Raw genomic sequence first — 21967 nt, 5'->3', positions numbered from 1 at the left:
TCTCCTAATTTAAATGTCTAGGCTATTTCCACCAATGCTAGAAAATTCAGGGCACATATGTTTCATGTCAGTTCACAGAATAGGAACTCAGCTAAGAGATTCTAATTCAAATAATATCAGTATCATCTCAAATAAAGATAAATTAGAATATATTAATCACTTACCTAGAAAGAGCTGAATCAATTTTGTGTTCATATACATACCCTATCTGAATCCATATAAATATTGTTTTCTCATAGTAAATCTACAATCACATAACAACCACTAGTCTAAATAGAAGTGTTTATGGTATATATGGTATATTTCATAATGTACATTGCACATAGTATATTTAATCCCCCTTTTTTTTCTTTTGAGATGGAGTCTGGCTCTGTCACCAGGCTGGAGTGCAGTGGCATCATCTTGGCTCACTGCAACCTCCGCCTGGGTTCAAGTGATTCTCCTGCCTCAGCCTCCCGAGTAGCTGGGACTACAGGCGCGTGCCACCAGGCCCAGCTAATTTTTGTATGTTTCTTTTAGTAGAGATGGGGTTTCACCATGTTGGCCAGGATGGTCTCAATCTCTTGACCTCGTGATCCGCCTGCCTCAGGCTCCCAAAGTGCTGGGATTACAGGTGTGAGCCACCGTGCCCGGCCTAATCCCGCTTTTTTGATAGACAAAATACATTTCAATATGGCTCCAAAACTAATCATTTTCAAGACCATCTGACAAGACCAGTAAAACCAGAAATGCATAAGATAATAAAATAGTAATTATACATGTAAAAATATTACAAAACGTGAACTACTTTCAGTGCTGACCAGGATGCCTATTTTAGGAACTGCCTTTGCTCTGACTGCTCTTGCATCACACCAGAGTGTGATATTCCCAGAAGACCACAAAAGGCTGGGGCGCAGTGCCTCACACCTGTAATCCCAGCACTTTGGGAGCCTGAGGTAGGCAGATCACCTGAGGTCAGGCGTTCGAGGCCAGCCTGGCCAACATGGCAAAACCCCGTCTCTACTAAAAATACATAAATTAGCTGGGCGTGGTGGCGCTCACTTATAATCCCAGCTACTTGGGAGGCTGAGACATGAAAATCGCTTGAACCTGGAAGGCAGAGAGGTTGCAGTGAGCTGAGATCATGCCACTGCACTCCAGCTTGGGTGACAGAGCGAGATTCTGACTGTTAAAAAAAAAAAAAAGTCCATAAGGGCCCCCCTAGAGCATTATCAGAAGCCAGATGGTATATACCTATTTATGTATATATACACACTAGAAGTAGATAAACTGAAGAAAAAGCCTAAAATTTAAAACGAAATTCAGGTAAAACCTTCATGATTGAATATACAATCAATAAAAGCCCAGGACCTAAAGAAAGACCATATTTTTTAATCATAAAAAGGCCTAGAAAAAGTATAAAGATTTTATTTTTCCTTTTTATGTCATTTGACTTGATTTTCATAGGGAAACTGTATATTCTGTTATCAACTTTGTCAGACTGTAGTTAAATAAGGAAAGCGATCTAAGAACAATTAAAAAGAACAAAGTAGTAATGAATGGGAAGTGGACCAGTGGAAATTTTGTGCTTGAGAGAAATAGTTAATATTTCTATTATATAACTATTAATAGAAATAGTTAGAATTTTATGATTTCTGAGTACCATAGGCTGATTCAGTCTTATTTGTTTATAGCAGTGGTTCTCAAAATGTGGTTCAGAGGCCACTGCGGGGGTCTCCAAGATACTTTCAGGTAGTCCATGGGGTCAAAACTATTTTCATAATAAGAAGAGGTCACCTGCCTTTTTCATCTCTGTCTCAAATGTCCAGCGGAGTACAAGGCTCCGTGATGTGTGATGACATCGTTGCTCTGAGCACTGGTGCAGTGTGCACTTCTACGTTCTGGTGTTTTACAATTTTCTCAGCAATTATTTATAATATAATAAATTCTGATAGGCAGAACCCATACAAACAAAAGCTCGTTGGGGTTCTCAATCATTTTTAAACATAAAGGGTCCTAACACCAAACATCTGAAACCCAAACTTTATGAAAGTTTATGAAATCACATGAAAAAGGGATCTGCACCTCTGCTGGAAACCCAACCATATATTTTGAAAGAGCTTGCAACATCACATTCTCTGACAGGATTGTAGCAAAAGCCAATACAATACATTGAACCATGCTGCAGTACCCTGTACAGACGAGGAAAGGTGCAAGGTATTTTCTGCCTAGATAAACTGTGTTGGATTGAGGTCCACACTTGCCAGACAGCCGGGTTCACAGGATGGACCACCAGAATACAAACCCTACTCAGGTTTCTAGCCCGGCAGAGCTGATCACTAAACATATATTCCACCTTCCTTTCGCATAGTCCTCTCTCACCTTAAATAAGCTTGGTAACAAAAAGGCGCAAATTCACATCAAAAACCGAGTAAAGTAAACATCTGAAGTGAGATAAAAGAAGATGCAGAAATCAAAATTATTCTCCAAAATCATGTTTTGCTGTCTTCTCTCTAATATTTAAGAAAAGATCCAATGAAAACCAAAATTCTTTATTCCCCACAGCTTTGCAGGGTAAAAAAATATTTCCCTAATGAAAACTAATTCCCAATAAAGAGAAAATACTGTCTCAATTGCATAGGATAAACACCTATTGCTACTTATGGGAACAAAGAGTGAATCTCACAGACAGAAGGATTAAGAAAAAGTTTCCCTGGCTGGGAACTTCCCAAATAGAGGAAGCTGCTTCACAAATCTTCAAAATTCTAAGTATAGCACTGAGCATTTTTACATAGAATAGGTAAGAAAAAGCATCTCATCTGTCTCTGAACTCCAAAAGCTTACCTATACCTTTCATAATACAACATATAAATTCACATGTGCCTTAAAAGATTTATTGCCAGCCAGTCAGGATGGCTCACACCTGTAATCCCAACACTCTGGGAGGCCGAGGCAGATGGATCACGAGGTCAGGAGTTCGAGACCAGCCCAGCCAATATGGTAAAACCCCCGTATTTGTATTTTCAGTCTTTACTAAAAATACAAAAATTAGCCGGGCGTGGTGGCACGCGCCTGCATTCCCTGCTACTAGGGAAGCCGAGGCAGAAGAATCGCTTGAACCCAGGAGGTGGAGGTTGCAGTGAGCTGAGATTGCACCACTGCACTCCAGCCTGGGTGACAGAGCGAGACTCTGTCTCAAAAAAAAAAAAAAAAAAAAAAGATCATGTGCCTTAGAGCATTTGTAGCTTTATCTCCCTGCAAGACTACAGATGCCTTCAGTGAAGACTCTTAGTACATTTTTTTCTTGCACTCTAACGGTCCCTCGTACATTGCAGGTTTTCAAATATGTGATGAATGAATAAAAACTATAGCACACAAGCTTAACCATTTCTAAAAGAATAACATGAGTTGCTCATCATCCCTCTCTTCCCTTGCTTTAAAAATACCCCAAATAAATAATAACACATTGCTACTTACCATTGTGTCTGATAATGACACTCCAGAAAAAGAAACGCTTGGGTCATACCGGCTTGATTTGAAAAGACCCATGAAGTCGGTGTCACTGTTTGCACAGTTTGGCAAGTTTGATTTAAGAACAGTTTCAATATGATTAGCCTTTTCCATATCATCATTCTTCAGTTTTGACAATTCAGAAAATTTAGTTTCTGGCAAGTGTACGTTGCTTCGTGAATCCAGATCTTCTTTAGTTTTCTCTTTTTGCGGGTATTTTTCCATGTGGCTTGGACTTTTCACACTGGAGTGTGATGTACTTGACGAGTTGAAATTGAAGACCTTTAAGGAGTTGTCGGGCAGAAGATTTGACTGTTCTTTGTTCAAACCACAGGGCGGGGCACCCTCAGTCGTGGGCTGTGACACTGAAGACTGAGATAGGGAACCGTTCTGAGAAGTACTGAAAGCCGTGGTCATAGTGTTGACTGATGTCACAGAAGGAGAAAAGATTTTGTCTTGTGGTAAAGAAGATAACAAGCTTGAGAAAAGTGCACTTTTTTCTAGTCTCGATCTCTTAATGCCACCATTTGCGACGTCCCTGTTCTCTTTGTCATTGATTTCCGGCATCACCAGAGGCTCACTGTTCCCATTAGTGTTGGTGTGCAGGGACTTGAAGAGGACGCTCTGTTCAGCAGATGCACGTTTGGGTCTCAGTTTGGATTTTGTGTCAAGGTTCTGCATCAAATGTAAAGCCGGTGACATTTCTGGCTGACTTTCCTTCTTCTTCCCCAAACCAAAGGTAAACACTTTGGGATCAAACACCTTTTCTAAATGGTCTTCGTGAATAGGAGGCATGGCAAAGTGAGGAGCAGGAGAGTTTGGCATCCTGGCCTTCTTTCTTTTCATGGGCATACAAACTGCGCTATCCATCTGTTTTATAATTTCAGTGAATTTTTCCATATCAGAAGAAGAATCAAATACACTATCATCACTACCAGCAGAAATGTTCAAAAGGCTGGCAGGGCTATCCTGGCCATTTGTAACAGTCTGATCTGGCCTTTGAGGAGTGGCTAAGTGATTTCCGCTGCTGGGAGAGTTGGTGGGACTGGATTCAGCCATCAGGGGTGTTCTGCTGCCCTGACTTTGAGCCTGAATAGGCAGAGTTTTCTCTGATGCTGGCAGTATGACTTGCGGGCCAGATTTTGCTGCGAGCTCTGCTGTGCAATGAGAGTGTTCGGGTGACATGCTCTTATTGCCCAGTACTTCCTCTTGTGGGGGAGCACAACTTGCAACGGAAACCACTTCAGGTTCATTACTGTGACAAGTTGGCAACTGCACTTCTCTAACTTCAGAGCTCTCTGGGATGACCTGGGAGCTCACATCCTGGGTGTTCTCCACGGGGAGCACGAAGGACCTGACCTGGACGAGGACTCTGGATGGACACTCACTTCCCACAGCTTCTGGACTATGCTCTGTGGACAAAGGAGGGGTTGTTTCTCCTCCAAGTTCTGAAAGTGGCATTTTCTCATTGTTCTGACGAGACACAGGCAAAACACATCCTTTATGGTTTTCTGACACTTTTAGATCAGTGCATGGGAAACTGCTTATGGGTGATTGAACACATGTGTCTTTGGGAACATCCCCAGGAGCGGGTGCAGACAGTGAAAGAGAAGGCCCAGGAGATGACTCAGCAGGGGACTGTGAGTCAGAAAATGTATGCTGCGGCTTTGGCATGGCCGTTGGAGGTAAATCTTTGGTATCCACTGTGGTGGGGATGTCTTGTGCTGTATTGGTTACATTTTCAAGTACAAGTCTTTTGCTGTCTGCAGCCTCTGAGTCCTCCTTCTCTAAGAGCTTATGATCCTTGACAGGAATCAGAGCAGAAGCCACTGGTTCTGAAAGGCAGCCAGCATCTGTTTGTACATCTGCTTTATCATCTTGGTTAGGCTGAGGACCAAGAGCTTGATTCTCAGAAGGGTCTCCATTCATTCCTCTGGTTGCTGGCAGAATCTCTTCTTCTGAGACAGTAACTTTGGTTTCTATAGCAGTTTCCTTAACCAGCACACCATTCTGGGGACTGTTTGGCATTACTTTCTTTTCAGGTTGCTCCATTTCTTTGGCTTTTTTGGCTAAATTCAGCTTTGCCCTCCCAACAAACGTTTTACTAGAGGCAGGAATATTCCTTGGGCCTCGAATGTCAGTGTGTCTTGGGCTACTGTTTGTCCGTTTGTTTTCAAATAAGGAGATTTTGGTGGCAGTGTTGCCTTTGTGAACTGGCTGGCTAAATGGATTGTGCTCATTTCCCAAACTGTCAAGATTCTTAGGGGTTTTAAGATTTAGTTCCACATGTTTGGGCTTGGCAGGGCTGTGAGGAAAAAGCAGGAAGATAAAGTTATTGACCTAGTTTTAAAAAGTGAACACACAAACCAATTAATTATAAAACTATGAAAAGCCAGCATCTCCCTGATATATAACATTTGGAGTGTGGTGTGTGTGTGTGTGTGTGCACACATGTGTTTTTAAGACAAGGTCTTGCTCTGTCGCCAAGACTGGAATACAGCAGTGTGACCATAGATTGCTGCAGCCTCGAACTCCTGGGCTCAGGCAATCCTCCTGCTTCAGCTTCCCAGGTAGCTGGGACTACAGGCACATACCACACACCCCACTAATTTTTTTATTTTTATTTTTTTGTAGAATGGGGTCTATGTCACCCAGGCTGGTCTCAAACTCCTGGCTTCAAGCAATCCTCCCATCTTGGCCTCCCCAAGTGCTGGGATTACAGGCATGAGCCACCATTCTCTGCCACATTTGTTTTTTAATGAAACTATTTTTAAATAGTCCTAAGTACACTACCAACTATTTTTAATGGGTGTTTTGCTTGCATATGAGGGATCGGAAGATTATATAGCCAAGAAACTCTAGGGATGAGGGATGAACTAATTTATTGAGTACGTAGCATGTATGCACAGTGCTTGGCACTAGAGTTGGAAGACATCTTAAGGCCTGAACAACATTAGAAGAAATTTAAATATTTAATGCATTCCCATACTCCAACATCAATTATGTATTTTTATTTTAGCATAACTTTTTAAATATTATCTCAAAAGGATAGATTTTAAAAATTCATCTACTATTGACCGCTTTGGATATTTTATTCATCTCATCCTTCCCCCATAAGATTTTCTCTGATTATAAGTGTGTTCACTATAGCAACTTTGGATAATATTTAAAAATCACTGATAATCCTACCAGTCAGACAATATCCCTGTTAACATTTTTATATGTTTCTAATCTTTTTATATGCATAATTAAATATTTTGAATAGAATTGAGATTATTCTGTTCATATAATTTGATATCTTGCTTTTTCAAGACATAAAATGACTTAACCTTATAGTTAACATTTTTCAGATTACCAAAAAATTGGTTTGAAAAGTTGTCTTAATGCTGCATGGAAGTCCATCATATGGATGTACCATCATTTACTTATCAATTATGCAACTGTTGGTTTTGTCACCACTTCTTGGGCAAGAGAGTCTCCCCTCTCTCCGTCACATTTCTTGGGTATAATTACCCCCAGTGGAAATAATAAGTCTTTGAATGTACACAGTGCTTTCTTTCAGAGAAACAAAATGTGCTCTGTTTGGCATTCTCTGGCTCTGGTCCTGGCTTTTATGCTAATTATCTGTGTGAACCTGGTCAAGTTACTTTACCTCTCTGGACTCTAACTTCTTCATCTTTAAAAAAAATGAGATGGTTTAGAACAGAGTTGTTTTTATTTCCCCCAACTTATGGTTGAAGGAATCCCTGGGGTTCTCTTCAAGGGCTGCAGTTGGGGAAAGTAGGGATGAGGATGGGGCTGTCCACTCTCCTTTCAAGCAGAAACACTCCCAGTATCTGTTTTATTTATTGCTCCTATTTAAACTTTCTTAGAAGAAAGGATTCCAAAGCTTATATATATGTGTGTGTGTGTGTATATATATATATATGTGTGTATATATATGTGTGTGTGTATATATATATATGTGTGTATATATGTGTGTGTATATATATGTGTATATATATGTGTGTGTGTATATATATGTGTATATATGTGTGTGTGTGTATATATGTGTATATATGTGTGTATATATATGTGTATATATATATGTGTGTGTGTATATATATGTGTATATATGTGTGTGTGTATATATATGTGTATATATATATGTGTGTGTGTGTATATATATATATGTATATATATATTCCAGTACTTTGGGAGGTCAAGGAGGGAGGATCGCTTGAGCCAAGGGGTTCAAGACCAGCCTGGGCAACATACTGAGACCCAGTCTCTACAAAACAAACAAAAAAATTAGCCAGGTGAAGTGGTGCGTGCCTGTAGTCCCAGCTATTCCAAAGGCAGAGGTGGGAGATCACTTGAGTCCAGAAGATCAAGGCTGCAGTGAGCTATGGTCGTGCCACTGCACTCCAGCTTGGGTGACAAAGTGAGACTCTGTCTCAAAAAAAAAAAAAAAAAAAGTCTAAACCATTAGTCCAGTGGTTTATAAAACGGGAGAGATAAAGCATAACCACTAACAATCAGTGATTGTCAAGCCCTTGAGAAATGCTTCATCGGGCTTACTTAATTAATATACAACTTTATACATTCTATTTTTGGCTGAGGAAGTTGAAGTGTCGAGAAGTAACTCCCTGAGGTTATGCAGCTAATAAGTGACAGGGCCACAGTTTGAAGTGAGGTGCTCTGGTTTCAGATGCCATGCTCCCAACCACTATACTATTCTGCTTCCCCAGATAGGCTTGGACTATACCCGCCTGAATGAGCTCCTCTGGTTCTTTCCATCTTTATCATTTAAAGTCAGTGAATTATCATGAGATCCATAACATAACATAGACTTTAGAGGCCACTTTGATAATGAGAACATACAAGTGGAGACATTGAAATCCCATACTGCCTCTCCTTCATGGACTTGGCCTTCATGAAGCTTGGGCCTGGCTGGGTGTGGTGGCTCACGCTTATAATCCCTACACTTTGGGAGGCCAAAGCGGGTGGATCACTTGAGGTCAGGAGTTCCAGACTAGCCTGGCCAACATGGTGAAACCCTGTCTCTACTAAAAATACAAAAATTAGCCAGGTGTGGTGGCATGTGCCTATAATCCCAGCTACTTGGGAGGCTGAGGCAGGAGAATTGCCTAAACCTGGGAGGTGGAGGTTGCAGTGAGCCAAGATTGTGCCACTACACTCCAGCCTGGGCGACAGAGTGAGACTCTGTCTAAAAAAAAAAAAAAGAAAAAAAAAAAAAAAGAAGCTTGGGCCTAAGGAGCTTCTAGAAGGGACAGGCAGTATGACTGCTGGTGAGTCAACTTATCCTTCTGGATAAAATATTCTCTCCAAAAGCAGCACTGAGAATTCAGATTTTAATTTTTACAAATTTTACTTGATACTAAATTTGAGGCTGGGATCAGTGGCTGATGCCTGTAATCCTAGCACTTTGGGAGGCCGAGGCAGGTGGATCACTTGAACCCAGGAGTTTGAGACCAGCCCGGGGAACATGGCAAAATCCTGTCTCTAAAAAAATACAAAAATTAGTCAGACATGGTGGTGCGCCTGTAGTCCCTGCTACTAGGGAGGCTGAGGTGGGAGGATCACCTGAGCTGGGGGAGGTCGAGGCTGCAGTGAGCCATGATCACGCCACTGCACTCCAGCCTGGGTAACAGAGTGAGATCCTGTCTCAAAAATAAATAAATAAATAAATAAATAAATAAATAAATAAATAAATAAATTTGATCTCTGCTCATAAATTTCTCCCAGGCATTGCTTTCCCCAATATCTCCATAAGATACTTAGGCTCCCTTATTGCAGGCCCATACCTTAAATTTAAAAGGAAAATTAATTTATAAGCATTTCGTCAAAGATCACATTATGAAACTAGTGAGATGATTAGAAATAGAGAGCTTCAATTTGCTATCAGTTAATGAGGGATGGTCACATACCAGAGAATATACTTTTTAAAAATTCTCAGTAATCATTTCAAGGAAGGGTACTCAATTCAAACATCGAAGTATATCTTATGATGTAAATAGAAAACACTACAGGTTAGCCAACAGGCTACCTTAAGGACAGGAAACACGTATCTGCACATTAAAGATTTACACGAAGATCAGAATAAATTTTACAACCAAACTTTCTGTGCTATTAAGTTGTGCTACCAAGAGTCACTACAATTAACCTACTTCAGACTGATTAAAAGGAAGGCTCCTATAATTCATGTTGTAATGCCTTCATTATGAGACAGGGGAAAATAATTTGGAGTCCAAAAAGCCATAGTTGTAAGAGGAAAATTCTCCTTATTCTACATATACCATTTTAAGAATTTCAACATTCAGCACTTGGTAGAGAACTTGAAGGAATAATTTTTCTAACAGCATAAAGGAACATGCTACTTCAGTGTCATTTTTCAAGAAATACGAAATAGTTTTTCTTACTCTTCAGTCTCAAATTGTTTTAAAGAATAATCTGATTAACATCTTGTGATACGGTCATAGGAAGAATTAAAGGGTCTGAAAAAACCATCAGTCACAAAGAAATGGGTCAAAGGACTAGAAATACTTATTAATTTTTAAGTCAATAATTTGCCAAATGACCGTGTGCAAGGCACTGCACAAAACAAATACATTGAATGTCTGGTAAAGAAAATTTTTAGGTATAAATTAATCAGAACTGGGAAAGAGATATTTGGTTTAGTTCTATTACAGAGAACAGCAAACGAAGAATTTCATTATAAGATCATCTTTCCTGTTTGTTTAGCCTACTATTTCACAGTGTAACATTTCTGGTTTTTCTACTGGTGTCTTCTAATTGGAAGACAGGTGAACCATCCTTCATAAGGTACACAGCAATGTTTCTCTAAGGCTCACGTTTAGGAGGCTTTAGCATTCAATCATACTGGTCTTCTATAAATAATAGGCATCATTCACCCAGCTCATTTCTCTGATGCTACCTACCATTACAGAATAAATCACTGACTATATCAAAGGTCTCCAGGTTGGCGGTTGGTGAGGTAGTCAAGTTATTCATTAAGCATACTTCCCTCTCAGAGTTCTCAGAGTTCTCCCAATCAGAACTCTCCTCCTCTTAAGCTTACTTATCCAAGAAATCAAATAGAATGAAAGAAACCATTAGGTTCAAGAATTATAATGATAATGTTGTTAAAATACCCACTCTTTGAACAAATATGTGAATGGAGGAAAAACTTAAGCACTTAATCATTATTCACCTGTGCTAAGTGGGAGTGGTGAGGGAGCAGAAGTGTGAGAAGGGAGGGTCTTATCAGTTTCATAGAGTACCTTCCCTATCCTGTCCACCTATACAAATTGCATTTATCATCAAGGCACAAGGCCCAGCTCCCCCAAAGCACCAGCAGTGATTTCTTGCTCTAGAGAGCACTTCCCCAGGATTTACAGAAGGTAACATTCGTTTGGCAGTTTCATCAGATATCATCTTGTATTGTTATTTGATTTGTGTGCTTTTTGTGTGCCAGATGGGGCTATAAAAATTTCAGGGCAATATCCTGAGTCACAGTTGTAGAGTTTTTTTCCCCCACAGTGACTAGCACAATATCTTGCACAGAAAGTATTAAATAAATTACTTGTGAAATGAATAAACTCAACAGCAAGTAGTCACAGTTGTTTTGTGCTTTCATGCAGCACAAGGAGGAAGAAGCAACCAAGATACATAAATTAGGGACTTTTTGAAAAAGGCTTAGGCCAATAATGCACTAAGTTCCATAAAATGTTTTGGAATTATCTTAAACTCACACCTGTCACAGCTGCTTTCATGTAGCAAATAATCTTCCAGTAAGAACACTGATCTTTATTTCAGTAACTGAAAACTACTTTTCAGCCTGGGTCCAAAAGTATCACCAGACTCCCTAACATTATAAAGGGGAAGAAGCAACCAAGATACTTGTATTAGGAACTTTTCTTGTGTGTGTGTGTTTTAAGCTTTTTGCCAATAAATGCACTGAGTGCCATAAAAGGTTCTGCAAATTCTCTTAAAACTCACACATGTCAAAGCTACTGGATCGTATTTAACATGTTACTGTTTGCTCCATATTTTGAAATTCACAGCACATGCATTTTAAGAACATCCCACCTTGGAACACCCTTGTACATTTTGAATAAAGAATAGAATCAGCTCATGTCAGGCCGTGAGGTCTTATCTCTCATCTACATAAACGTTGAGCTTCAACGGATATCCTATTTTTACATTCGTTAAACTTAAATCTTGTGTTAAAAAGGGAATTAACTGAGGAGGCTGCCACAGGTGTCATCTTAAATCTTGACTGTGTAAACTGGCCCTTCACTATCTTAAGTTCAGCATGGAGGGGAAAGTTCAGTGACCAAACATTTCTTCCACAATGCAGATACCCCGAGCCTCTCAGAGCGGACCCCCAGCACGTGTGCGGACAGCAACTCGGCCGGGACTTGCGCGGCTACTTACAGGGTCACTTTAGTGGTCACTGTCGACCTGCCCACGCCGAAATGGTTCCTGGGCTTCAAGCCGTCGGCGTCAGAAGCTCCAGGCGCTCCGGCCGCTCTGCCTAGCTCTCTGCTTCGACCTCCCTCTGCCCGGCCGTTGAAGTGGTTGGGGAGCGGGCCCCTCTTGTGCTCGGGCTTGATCTCCGGCAGCAGCGAGCTGCTCTTGACCGGGAGCTCGCGGGGGATGGCCCGCGCCGCCTCCTCCCCGCTCTCGGCCGCAGTGCCCTTGGTGACCGGGCCGGGATCGGGCACCCTCTTGGGTGGGGACTCCTGGGCGGGAGCCCGGGGGCCGCTGGCGGGCGGGGCGGGCACGGCCTCGAGGGCACGGCTCCTGCCCTTCCTCTTCGTGGGGGACGAAGCCGGGGGTGGCTGTTTGCTCCGGTCCGACTCCCCTCGGAGCTGCCCTTTGGTACCGGGGCTGGGCTTGGACTCTGGGCTCGCAGCGGAGGCAACGCCCCCGTCGAGGGCTGCCCGCGGAGATTTCACTTTCTTTTCCGCCGAGGCGTTATCGCTGGCCGCGTTTGGCGCCACCTCGTCGTCGAACACCGCGTCGTCCCTGGCAGCGCTCTCAGGGAGCTCGGCGTCCGCGCCGGGGGAGTCGGTGGATTTCTGCGACCTCCTCCGCCTCCCCGACCTACGGCCGTTGGACCTCTTCTCCATGTCGTCCCAGTCACCGCAATCTTCCGCTCTGGGAGTAATCACGACCGGCTCGTCCACTTGTGCCCCCTCAGTCTTACTCAAGTAGATGTCCAAAGTTAGCACCTTAGCAGGGTGGGCGTGACCCTTGGGGCGGGCTGTGCAGTCTGCCTGCGCGGAGCTGACCGTGTGCGCTGCGCCCTCGGCCGGAGGCTCACCTGGCAAATCAGACGCGCCCTTGGGGGGCTGGCTGCGGGCGTTGCGGGGCCCCAGGGAGCCTTCTTCGGCACACACACTGGGGGCTCCGTTAGGGGCCTCGCCTAGTCCTCCCGCGGGCCGCTCCTGGGTGGGCGACCCTGGCGCACCCCTCACACCCAGGAAAGCCTCCTGTTCGTGGCCAGCACCTGGTGAAGCGTCCTCCCCCGGACTGCGGGCGGGCGTCTCTGCGTTCTCTTGCCTGGAGGAATTTCCCGGCGAGGAATGCAGCTGCTTGGCAGTGGTGGTGGCATCTGGGAAAGGCTCTCCCTCTGCCTCCAGAGGTTCTAATTGGGGTGAATCATTTTCATGGCACTGCTGCACAGCCACAGCCGCTGCACTGCTGCTCCAGCGAGGTGACAGCTCGGCGTCAGGGGGGGCTGCGGGGCCACCGCTCTCGGGGAGCTCGCCCTCTGCCTCTCGGGGATTCTCCCGGGGGGAGCCCTCCTCGCTTGTGTCCGTTTGCTTCAGTTGGCTGCTCTGAGATCTGCTCCTCTCACTCTCTCTCTCTGGGAGCTTAGGAGAGTCTACCACATCTTTGGGAGAGAGTGGTTTGGCATTTGATCTGGTGGGACTCTCTAACCCGTTTCTACTGTTTCTTCTCCTTCCTGCAGTGAATAGAGTGCCAAGTTTCCCCAAAACTGGCTTCCTTCTGTTGTCTTCTGGAGGTTGTGCTCTGGACTGAAAAATAAAAGGGATGAGGAGGGAACATATGAGAATCTGGTGTTTTTCCCCTTAGACGTACATTACAGAACCACCAGCCAAAATGATAACAGACCAGAGTTTCTAATTGAAAATGATAAAGTTATGTTTGTGTTACATTCATTCCAACAAAATAAACTCTGGTTTTACTTTTGAATTTTGCTTAAACACCTTAAGTTTCTGGCAGTAGTCAGAATAGCATTTTCTTTGAATTATAATTCTTGTTTTTTAAAGGAAAATTTGAACGGTCCAAATAATCACATATACAAAATAAATAGTTCCTTGCCCTCTCTAGGTTTTTTACCTTCTTCCTCAATAAAGATGCAATTTATAAACAGCCGCGCATGTGACCATGGGGCAGCAGTAAACACACTAAAGTATCCTAAGGCGGACTTTTTCCCGAAACACCCCCCTTTCTTTTTGTAGGAGGGAAGGAGGACGAAGAAAAAAAACCAGTCCTAGCAGCCTTCTCCTCCAGAACAGTAAGAAGCCACCTGGGTTCAACATCTAGTACTTGCAACATGAAAACCTTAAGCAAGCTCGGAGGAAGCAAGCACCTGGGCCCCGCCTTAGCCGGAGCTCTAATGGGAGGAGCGCGCGAGCGTTCAAACACCCGAGTGATCCCGCGGCTGCTGAGCGCATCGGAAAGGCTTTTGCCTGTGGGAGTTCCTACCATGTGAACACGGAGGAGTGCGTGGGGGTAGCGGGCGAGGTTGCAGGGGTGACCGCCTTTGCTCACCGCCCCCTAGAGCCGAGGAGGTGTGGCTGAAGGATGCGCTTGGGACTCTGCCTACTCCGCCCCGGGACCCGTTCCTCGCCACACGTGTGGTTCCGGGGGCGCACGGCTGGAGCCCCAGGGGCCGGCCCACCTATGCGAGGGTGCCGGGCCGCCTGCGAATGATCCGCAGCGCTCCCAGGAAGGGGGAAAATCTGGGCTTCTTATATCTCCTGGAGCAAAACGGCTAGCATCCAGTGCCCGCGCCAGAAGGCGGGAGGGAGCGCAGAACAAACCAATAAAAGCAAACCCGCCAATGGGCGCGGTGGCGCTCCGGGGTTTGCCAGAGTGGGGACTGGGTAGGTGCGGGGCATAGAGGTGGGCAGGAAGAGGAGGAGGCGAGCCTGGGAAAGCGGGGGAGCAGGGGCGGCGAGCCCAGCCTGGCTCCTAGGAGAGGGAAGTGTATTTGCGTAAGGACTCCTCTGAAACCAGGCCAAACGTGCGGCTACTGTATTTCTTAAGAATGAACTTTTAAACATTCAAAACCCAGGTGCTAGCTTGAGTCCTGGCGACGCAGGAAAGAGCCCCACCTTTCCTGGAAAAGGAACATTCAGGACAGTACCGACTACGGGGAGGTTCCCCAATCACCCTTTGAAGCTCCATTGCGTTTGAGTTACATGCAGCAAATGGACTTTGGCGATGGGAAATAGGAAAGATAACGCATGAAATTAACAGGTCAACAAGCATTTGTTGAGACAGTCCTGGTACTGTAACATAGTGTCACCCCGCTACAGCCCAGTAAGGTCATGCTGTTACCACACAGATGAGGAAAGGAAGCTCAGCCAGCCTATAAAGAGACACAAAATTGGGGTGGGGGGGAGAGGCGGTCAGAGCAGTAAAGTCAGAATTCAAATCCAAGTCGCCTCCTGCCCACCCCATGCTCCTTCCATTCAGCCACAGGGGCCCCTTTTAGAGGCCACGGAGGTTCTGCCGCCACCTGAGAACCACAGTCGGCCCAGAGGAACAGACTACGGGTCACCCACCCCGCAGTCAGCTCCCGAGGAAGTGCGCATGAATCAGATTTGCTCTCAAGGTTCTAAGACTCTCCTGGTCTTAGAAGCACCTGGTGGGCGCTTTGGGACTAGACAGCTGCTGCTGCTGCTGCGATGAACCAATGGTGCAGCCGCTCGGAGCTCTTGTACCCGACGTCATACGATTTTAAAATCTAACCAGATTTTGATTAATCCGATTCTTCAATGGTTATATAATATAGGAAGAATTCGAAGTATGATTTAAGGGAAAAAATTAAAATATTGTAACTTCCTAAGGAAACATTTGGATTATTTTACAAGTCAAAGGTATGACATGATTTTTAAATCATAATACATGTTTACTGAGCTATCCTTATGGGTCAGGCCCTTGTGATTCACACACTTTCATTTTATCTTCCCAACAGCTAGGTAGGTAGTCTTTTTTTAGTGCCCATTTGTCCAAGGTCCCACCACAGGTAAAGTCTGACTCTGACATAGAGCTCTGTGTCTCTGCTGTCTGGACAGGCCTTCAAACGTATCTTGAAGAAGTAGCCAGGGAAAATAGGTTTGAGTCTTGGCTTAATTCCATTCCCTGTCAAAATAAACCAACTAAGTATATGTATTACTCTGTCCTGCCAATGATGTTGCAATCTGCTTTTCCCATGCAGCAAAGACGCTTGATCAGCAAGCAGTCCTCTCTATGCTTAGTATAGGCATTAAAACAAAAAAAAATTTTTTTTTTTTTGGCTATTAGATGCTTTTTACAAAACTGGTTGCTTGCTCTTCAACTTGGCTCAACTACTTGACTCCTCCTCCCCTCAGAGGGGCAGCCTGTTTATCACCAGCCAGACTGCTGAATTTCCTAAAAATACATGAATGTTCATAGTGGCTTCATTCATTCATAATAGCTAAAAACTGGAAACAGCTCAAAGTCACCGGACACGGCTTGTGAACAGATAAACAAATTGTGGTACATCTACACAGCAGAGTATTATTCAGCAATAAAAAAGGAACAGACTTCTGAAACATGTAAGGATATGGATGCTAAATGCTTTTGAGAAGCAGACTCCAAATGTTACATACTGTATGGTTACATTTATATGACATTCTAGACAGTGCAAATCTAATCTATAATGATAGAAAGTAGGTCGGTGGTTGCCTGAGGGTGGGGTCAGTGGGTGGTAAGTGGTGGTGGTGCAACAGGGAAGAGGCACAAAGAAACGTTGAGGGTTAAAGTTCTATATCTTGATTGTGGTGATGGTTACACATGAGTACTTATCTTTCAAAACTCATCAGACTGTACATTTAAGATGGGTATATATAAATGAAGTTAAGATACAATCTCTTTAAAACAGAGTTTTTCCCCTGGGAAATAAAGAATAGAAATGCACTGTGTGGCACAATCCATCTGTCTTGGGTGCACATTTCACAGGGTCTCACTGTATTGACCAGGCTGGAGTGCAGTGGCACGATCACAGCTCACTGCAGCCTCAACCTCCTAGGCTCAAGTGATCCTTCCACCTCAGCTTCCCAAGTAGCTGAGACTATAAGCATGTGCCACCATGCCCAGCTAATTTTTAACTTTTTTGTAGAGAGTTTCACCATGTTGCCCAGGCTGGTATCAAACTCTTGGGCTTAAGTGATCCTTCTGCCTCAGCCTTCCAAAGCGCTGGGATGATAGATGTGAGCCACTGTACCCAGCCACGTTATGCAGTTCTTAATGAGGGATCTCGTGTCATTTCAAATGATAGACTCATTGACAGGGGAATGCAGTCTTCTCCCACGGGACCAGGTCCCTGTGGATATCCCGGATCATATCTCCAAACAGGATCATCTGAGCAGGGCTCAGAATGCCCCATGCCTCCTGAGTAAAGTCCTCAGTCACATCTTTGAGGAACACCCCTTCCTAAATGCGATACGTATTTCTTTTCAACCAGGAATTGTTTCTTTCCATTGTTCATGGGGAAACTAAGGCAAATGGAGAACAAAAAACTAGCTGGCCTGGGAGTTGTCAGAGAGGGACCTTCTTAGGTTTGAGCCTTTGGGTCTGGGGTCTTAAACCTAGGATGGGAAGCCACAGACCCACCACCTTTCCAGGCTTGATGATAATTTGCTAGGAAGGGGAGTGTTTTGCAAAGAGGCCATGAGTGACCATCAAGCTTCTTCATGCTTCCTCAGATTCCTCTGCCCCTGACTTTCCCACAGGCCTGGGCAGGGTCCTGAGGGTTCCCAGGCTGGGTGTTCTCAGAGCACATGCAATCCTGGGTCCTCCTTTGTATTTACCTTTTTACTGTGTATTTTCTGCCCACCTTACTTAAGGCAGCCTGCACACCTTACAGTGCAGAACCTGCACTTGGCACCCTTCCATCATCCATGTCCAACTGGGACGTAGCAGTCCACAACAGGACTATTGTAGAGGTGGCACATGGGTTGTGTGCTAGGACCTGCTTTAGAGTGTTCTTGTTGGCTAATATGAAATGTGGCTCATTAGGGGCACATGTAACCATCCATGAGATCATATTCCAGCAGCGTGTAGAGGCCCAGGCAGCACTAGCTGCAGTGCTATTAGGTGATTCTCAACCTTCGTGGTGTGGCAGCGCCTACTATATATACTGCTATATATTACTACTATTACCACTTAGTAAATGTTACCTTGTAACATTTGCTACCCATTAGTTAAGCAGATAATGTAAATGTTAGAGTTTTTTTGAAACGGTTCTGGTTCTGAAGCTGGCCGAATCATGAATTTTTCTTTTTTTCCTTGCTTAAATAAATTCTGCTAAATTTGACTATCTAAGGGTTTTTCCTTTTTATAGTAACTATGGGAACAAAACTAAGTTTTTAAATTTTAATACAATTATGGGTCATTGACATTTGTTTTATGTTTATAATCTGTTTATATCTTTAAGAAATCTAGACTGGGTGCAGTGGCTCACACCTGTAATCCCAGCATTTTGGGAGGCCGAGGTGGGCGGATCACCTGAGGTCAGGAGTTCGAGACCAGCCTGGCCAATGTGGTGAAACCCCGTCTCTACTAAAAATACAAAAATTAGCCGGGCATGGTGGTGGTTGCTTGTAATCCCAGCTACTCAGGAGGCTGAAGCAGAAGAATTGCCTCAATCCAGGAGGCAGAGGTTGCAGTGAACTGAGATCACATCATTGCACTCCAGCCTGGCTGACGAGCGAAACTCCATCTCAAAAAAAAAAAAAAAAAAAAAAAAAAAAAAAAAAAAGTGACAAGAAATCTAATAACATTTTGAGTAAAGTGATGTTTCTTATTAAAAAAAAATAAGTTTTCCTATGTTTCCCACCTTTTCATTCCCCAGTGAATGTAAGCTCCTTGAGAACAGGAAAAATGTTCTGTTGCCTTTCCAACAGCTAGCATGGGGGACTGACAGCTAGAGGTGGACATAAAGTATTTGCTGCTACTAAAGAATTAGTAACATCCCTCCTGCCTTTCAAAAAAGGAGTTGTCAATGCTCTTGGAGACAACTAGAAACATTGTTCTAAACAAATCAGAATGAAAATCTTATCTGCCTAAAACTTAGTGTGGTCAAGACTTGGCAGCTTTATTCTGCCTGAGTGAGGATTCCACATGTTGATGGAGCTACCGGTGCACAGGTTTACTGCAGCCTCTCAGCCCAAATCTGACTCAGGAAAGTGGAACAAAATCTTGTTACATGTACTCACCTGTGCATCCTTCTAAAATGTGGTCATCAATGTACAAAAGTAACTTTTTTTTTAAACACGTGTGATTCCCTAAGAGCTCTCACTTTGTTGATTTCTGAAAGATACCTTAGCTTTTCAATTCAGCCACATGCGAATGAGTCAACTGGATATTACTGTAAATGATAGGATTGGCCATGTTACTTGTTCACAACATATGCATATGTGTGTTTGTGCTAGTGAGCAACTTTTTTTCCTGAGCAGTTTTTTTGTAAAAAAAAAAAAAATAGCATGAGTTGTGTGGCTTAAAAATATAGGAATTTGAGCTACTTTACACTTCAACCTTAAAAGTTAAAATAGGGGTTAGAAAATTCTGTTCAATAGAAGCAAGAAAGACTTCAGACTCGTGACAGCTAACTAAAGAACGAAGATGGGGAGTGGGGAAGGGGGAGAAAAAGGAGAAACACACACAGAAAAACAAGGCCAGGCATGGTGGTTCATGCCTGTAATCCCAGCACTTTGGGGGGCTGAGGCCAGCGGATCACTTAAGGTCAGGAGTTCAAGACCAGACCGGCCAAGATGGTGAAACTTGTCCTACTAAGAAATACAAAAATTGGGCCGGGTGCGGTGGCTCATGCCTGTAATTCCAGCACTTTGGGAAGCCAAGGTGGGCAGATCCCGAGGTCAAGAGATCGAGACCATCCTGGCTAACATGATGAAACCCCGTCTCTACTAAAAATACAAAAAATTAGCCGGGTGTGGTGGCACGTGCCTGTAGTCCCAGCTACTTGGGAAGCTGAGGCAAGAGAATTGCTTGAACCCGGGAGGCAGAGGTTGCAGTAAGCTGAGATGGCACCACTGCACTCCAGCCTGGCAGAGCAAGACTCTGTCTCAAAAAAAAAAAAAAAAAAAAGTTAGCCAGGTGAGGTGGGGCATGCCTGTTGTCCCATGCCGGAGGATCACTTGAACCCAGGAGGTAGAGGCTGCAGTAGCCAAGATTGCACCACTGCACTCCAGTCCACCTTAAAGAAAGACTTTTATGAGACATGATTCTTTTTTTTTTAATAACTTCCAGGATATTCATTCTGAAGACTTTTAGAATTAAAGTTAAAATTGTATTTTCCCATGATAAATGTATGGCAGAATATCATCTCAGTATCAGAAACACCAGGCAGATGAAGTTAAGTTTAAGGGAGGATCCACATACAGATCCCTGATACCACAGACATTGATTCGGAATAGGCATTAAAAATAAATTAACTATCCTCCCCACCTTTCCGTTTGTGTTTTCCTTTCTGATATTGATTGGGATAATATATGTGGCCTGTTCTATACACACACACACATATACACACACACAAACACACACACGCACAGCAAAAAGAATAAAGAAATGTTCACATAAATGAACTCTGATCTACTAAGCACAGAAGCTTTTCATTTTAACTTTTAAAATATTTTCTATTATATATGATTCAGTTACCTAACAGTATACTAGATATAATTTATCTACTTCTTTATGATTCTGGAGACAGAACTATGAACCTCTGTTACTACATTTGTGCTACAATAGTGATTTCTTCCAGGGCTGTTAGAAGGAGTGAAGACTACGGCTTACACTAAATGACCCACAGACTGTAACACTGTCTGGTAGTAAGCAGATCTCTTATGAAAAGGTATATGAAACTGTGACATTTGGCCATTTTTTATCTACAGTCCAATTTCATATGATATAACCAATAATCCTTGATGTTAGGGCTTCAGAACCTTCTTCTCCGATGTCACTCCTCCCAGTCTCCCAGGGTGGAATGTTTGCTTGCCCCATGCTGCTTCTAATATTTGTCACCACTTCTAGTGCCCACCCCATCTCTGAAGCTATTTTTCTTTTTTAAAAAAAATCTTTTTTCTGTCATTTCAACATAATATAACACATACCTCTCTACTTATACCTCAACGGTTGTGGTTTTTTTTTTTTTCTCTAATGCTGTCACTTCAGGCCAAACAATAATATCATCCTGTTGGGTACAATCAAAGGTATACTATTGGGTGAAAGAATAGTGACAGACTTTTTAACTTCCAGATTAACCTGTGTCCTGAAAAAGAGGTGTCACTGAATACAAAAGCCATCAATTATAAAAGTTAATTTATAATTTATAATTTCATTCTCCCAAAAAGCTTCTTTTAAAAAGCAGACTCCCAGTTTCGGGTTGGTATTGTCTTTAAGTCATTTATACTTTGACAGAGACGAAGTGAAACCTAATTGTTTCAAGCAATTGACACATGATCAATCAGACAGGAAGATAAAAGATAAGATCATGGAATGTCTGAATTGTAGGATCATTTACTCATTCATTCCACTGATAATTATTGAGCGTCTACGTTGTGCCAGAATTTTCTCCTCACCTTAAAGAGGCAACCTGTGGCCTGTAGAATCGAATTATTTTTTCTAAGACACAAGTCAGGCTTTCTAAAAGGTAGCTCAGTATTTTTTCCTGTTAGAAATTATAATGTATCATTAGAAAAATAAGACTTTACTAGAATGATTAATGTGTCACTTTTATGAAGGCATAGCCTACATGCTTTCTTCTAGGCCATGCAGTACAGCAATGGATGTGATAGCATAAACAGCCAATGAGCCCTCTCTTGTGATGGAGCTCTGTCTTTAGAATCCAGGTAACTGTAGATAGAGTGTGCTGGATCTTTCCGTAGGCTCACCCTCCCTCAGCCTTGTCTGCGCCCCAGGCTCCCAGTTATGATGGAAGTTAGAAACTGACTTTCTTGTCCTTAGGATTTGGTTAGGTTCAGCCAGTGGGAGGCCCTGATTTCCCCCCTAATCTCTCCATCTCTTAGTTGGGCTCTGGGTTGGGTGTGGCTGGGTGTGACCAGGGCTTCTGCCAGGCAGCCCACCTCCGCCGCTGTTCTCTCTCCCCACATTCCCGAGCCGCTTTCCCCTCTTGCTCCTTCAGGCCTAAGACGGGAAAGGACCTCACCATGTG

At 43.4% G+C, this 21967-nt stretch overlaps 1 protein-coding gene across 2 annotated transcripts in view; it reads right to left on the bottom strand.

Moving 5' to 3' along the window:
* Nucleotides 1-21967, bottom strand: part of CRYBG1 (crystallin beta-gamma domain containing 1) — a 211108-nt gene that overhangs the window by 44767 nt on the left and 144374 nt on the right. For both annotated transcript variants that reach the window (XR_010158132.1, XM_518660.8), the window contains exons 3-4: nt 11929-13538; nt 3457-5794 (exon numbers count right to left, since the gene is read on the bottom strand). Coding sequence is in view for 1 of the 2 variants with exons in the window: in XM_518660.8 (XP_518660.7) it covers nt 3457-5794; nt 11929-13538 (3948 nt within the window). In the remaining variant the exon portion in view is untranslated. The remainder of the gene's footprint in view (nt 1-3456; nt 5795-11928; nt 13539-21967) is intronic.

This window comes from Pan troglodytes, chromosome 5 (assembly GCF_028858775.2).
Source record: "Pan troglodytes isolate AG18354 chromosome 5, NHGRI_mPanTro3-v2.0_pri, whole genome shotgun sequence".
Lineage (NCBI taxonomy): Eukaryota > Metazoa > Chordata > Mammalia > Primates > Hominidae > Pan > Pan troglodytes.
Note: the sequence above shows the minus strand (reverse complement) of the source record. Positions and strands in the feature narration are given on the sequence as shown.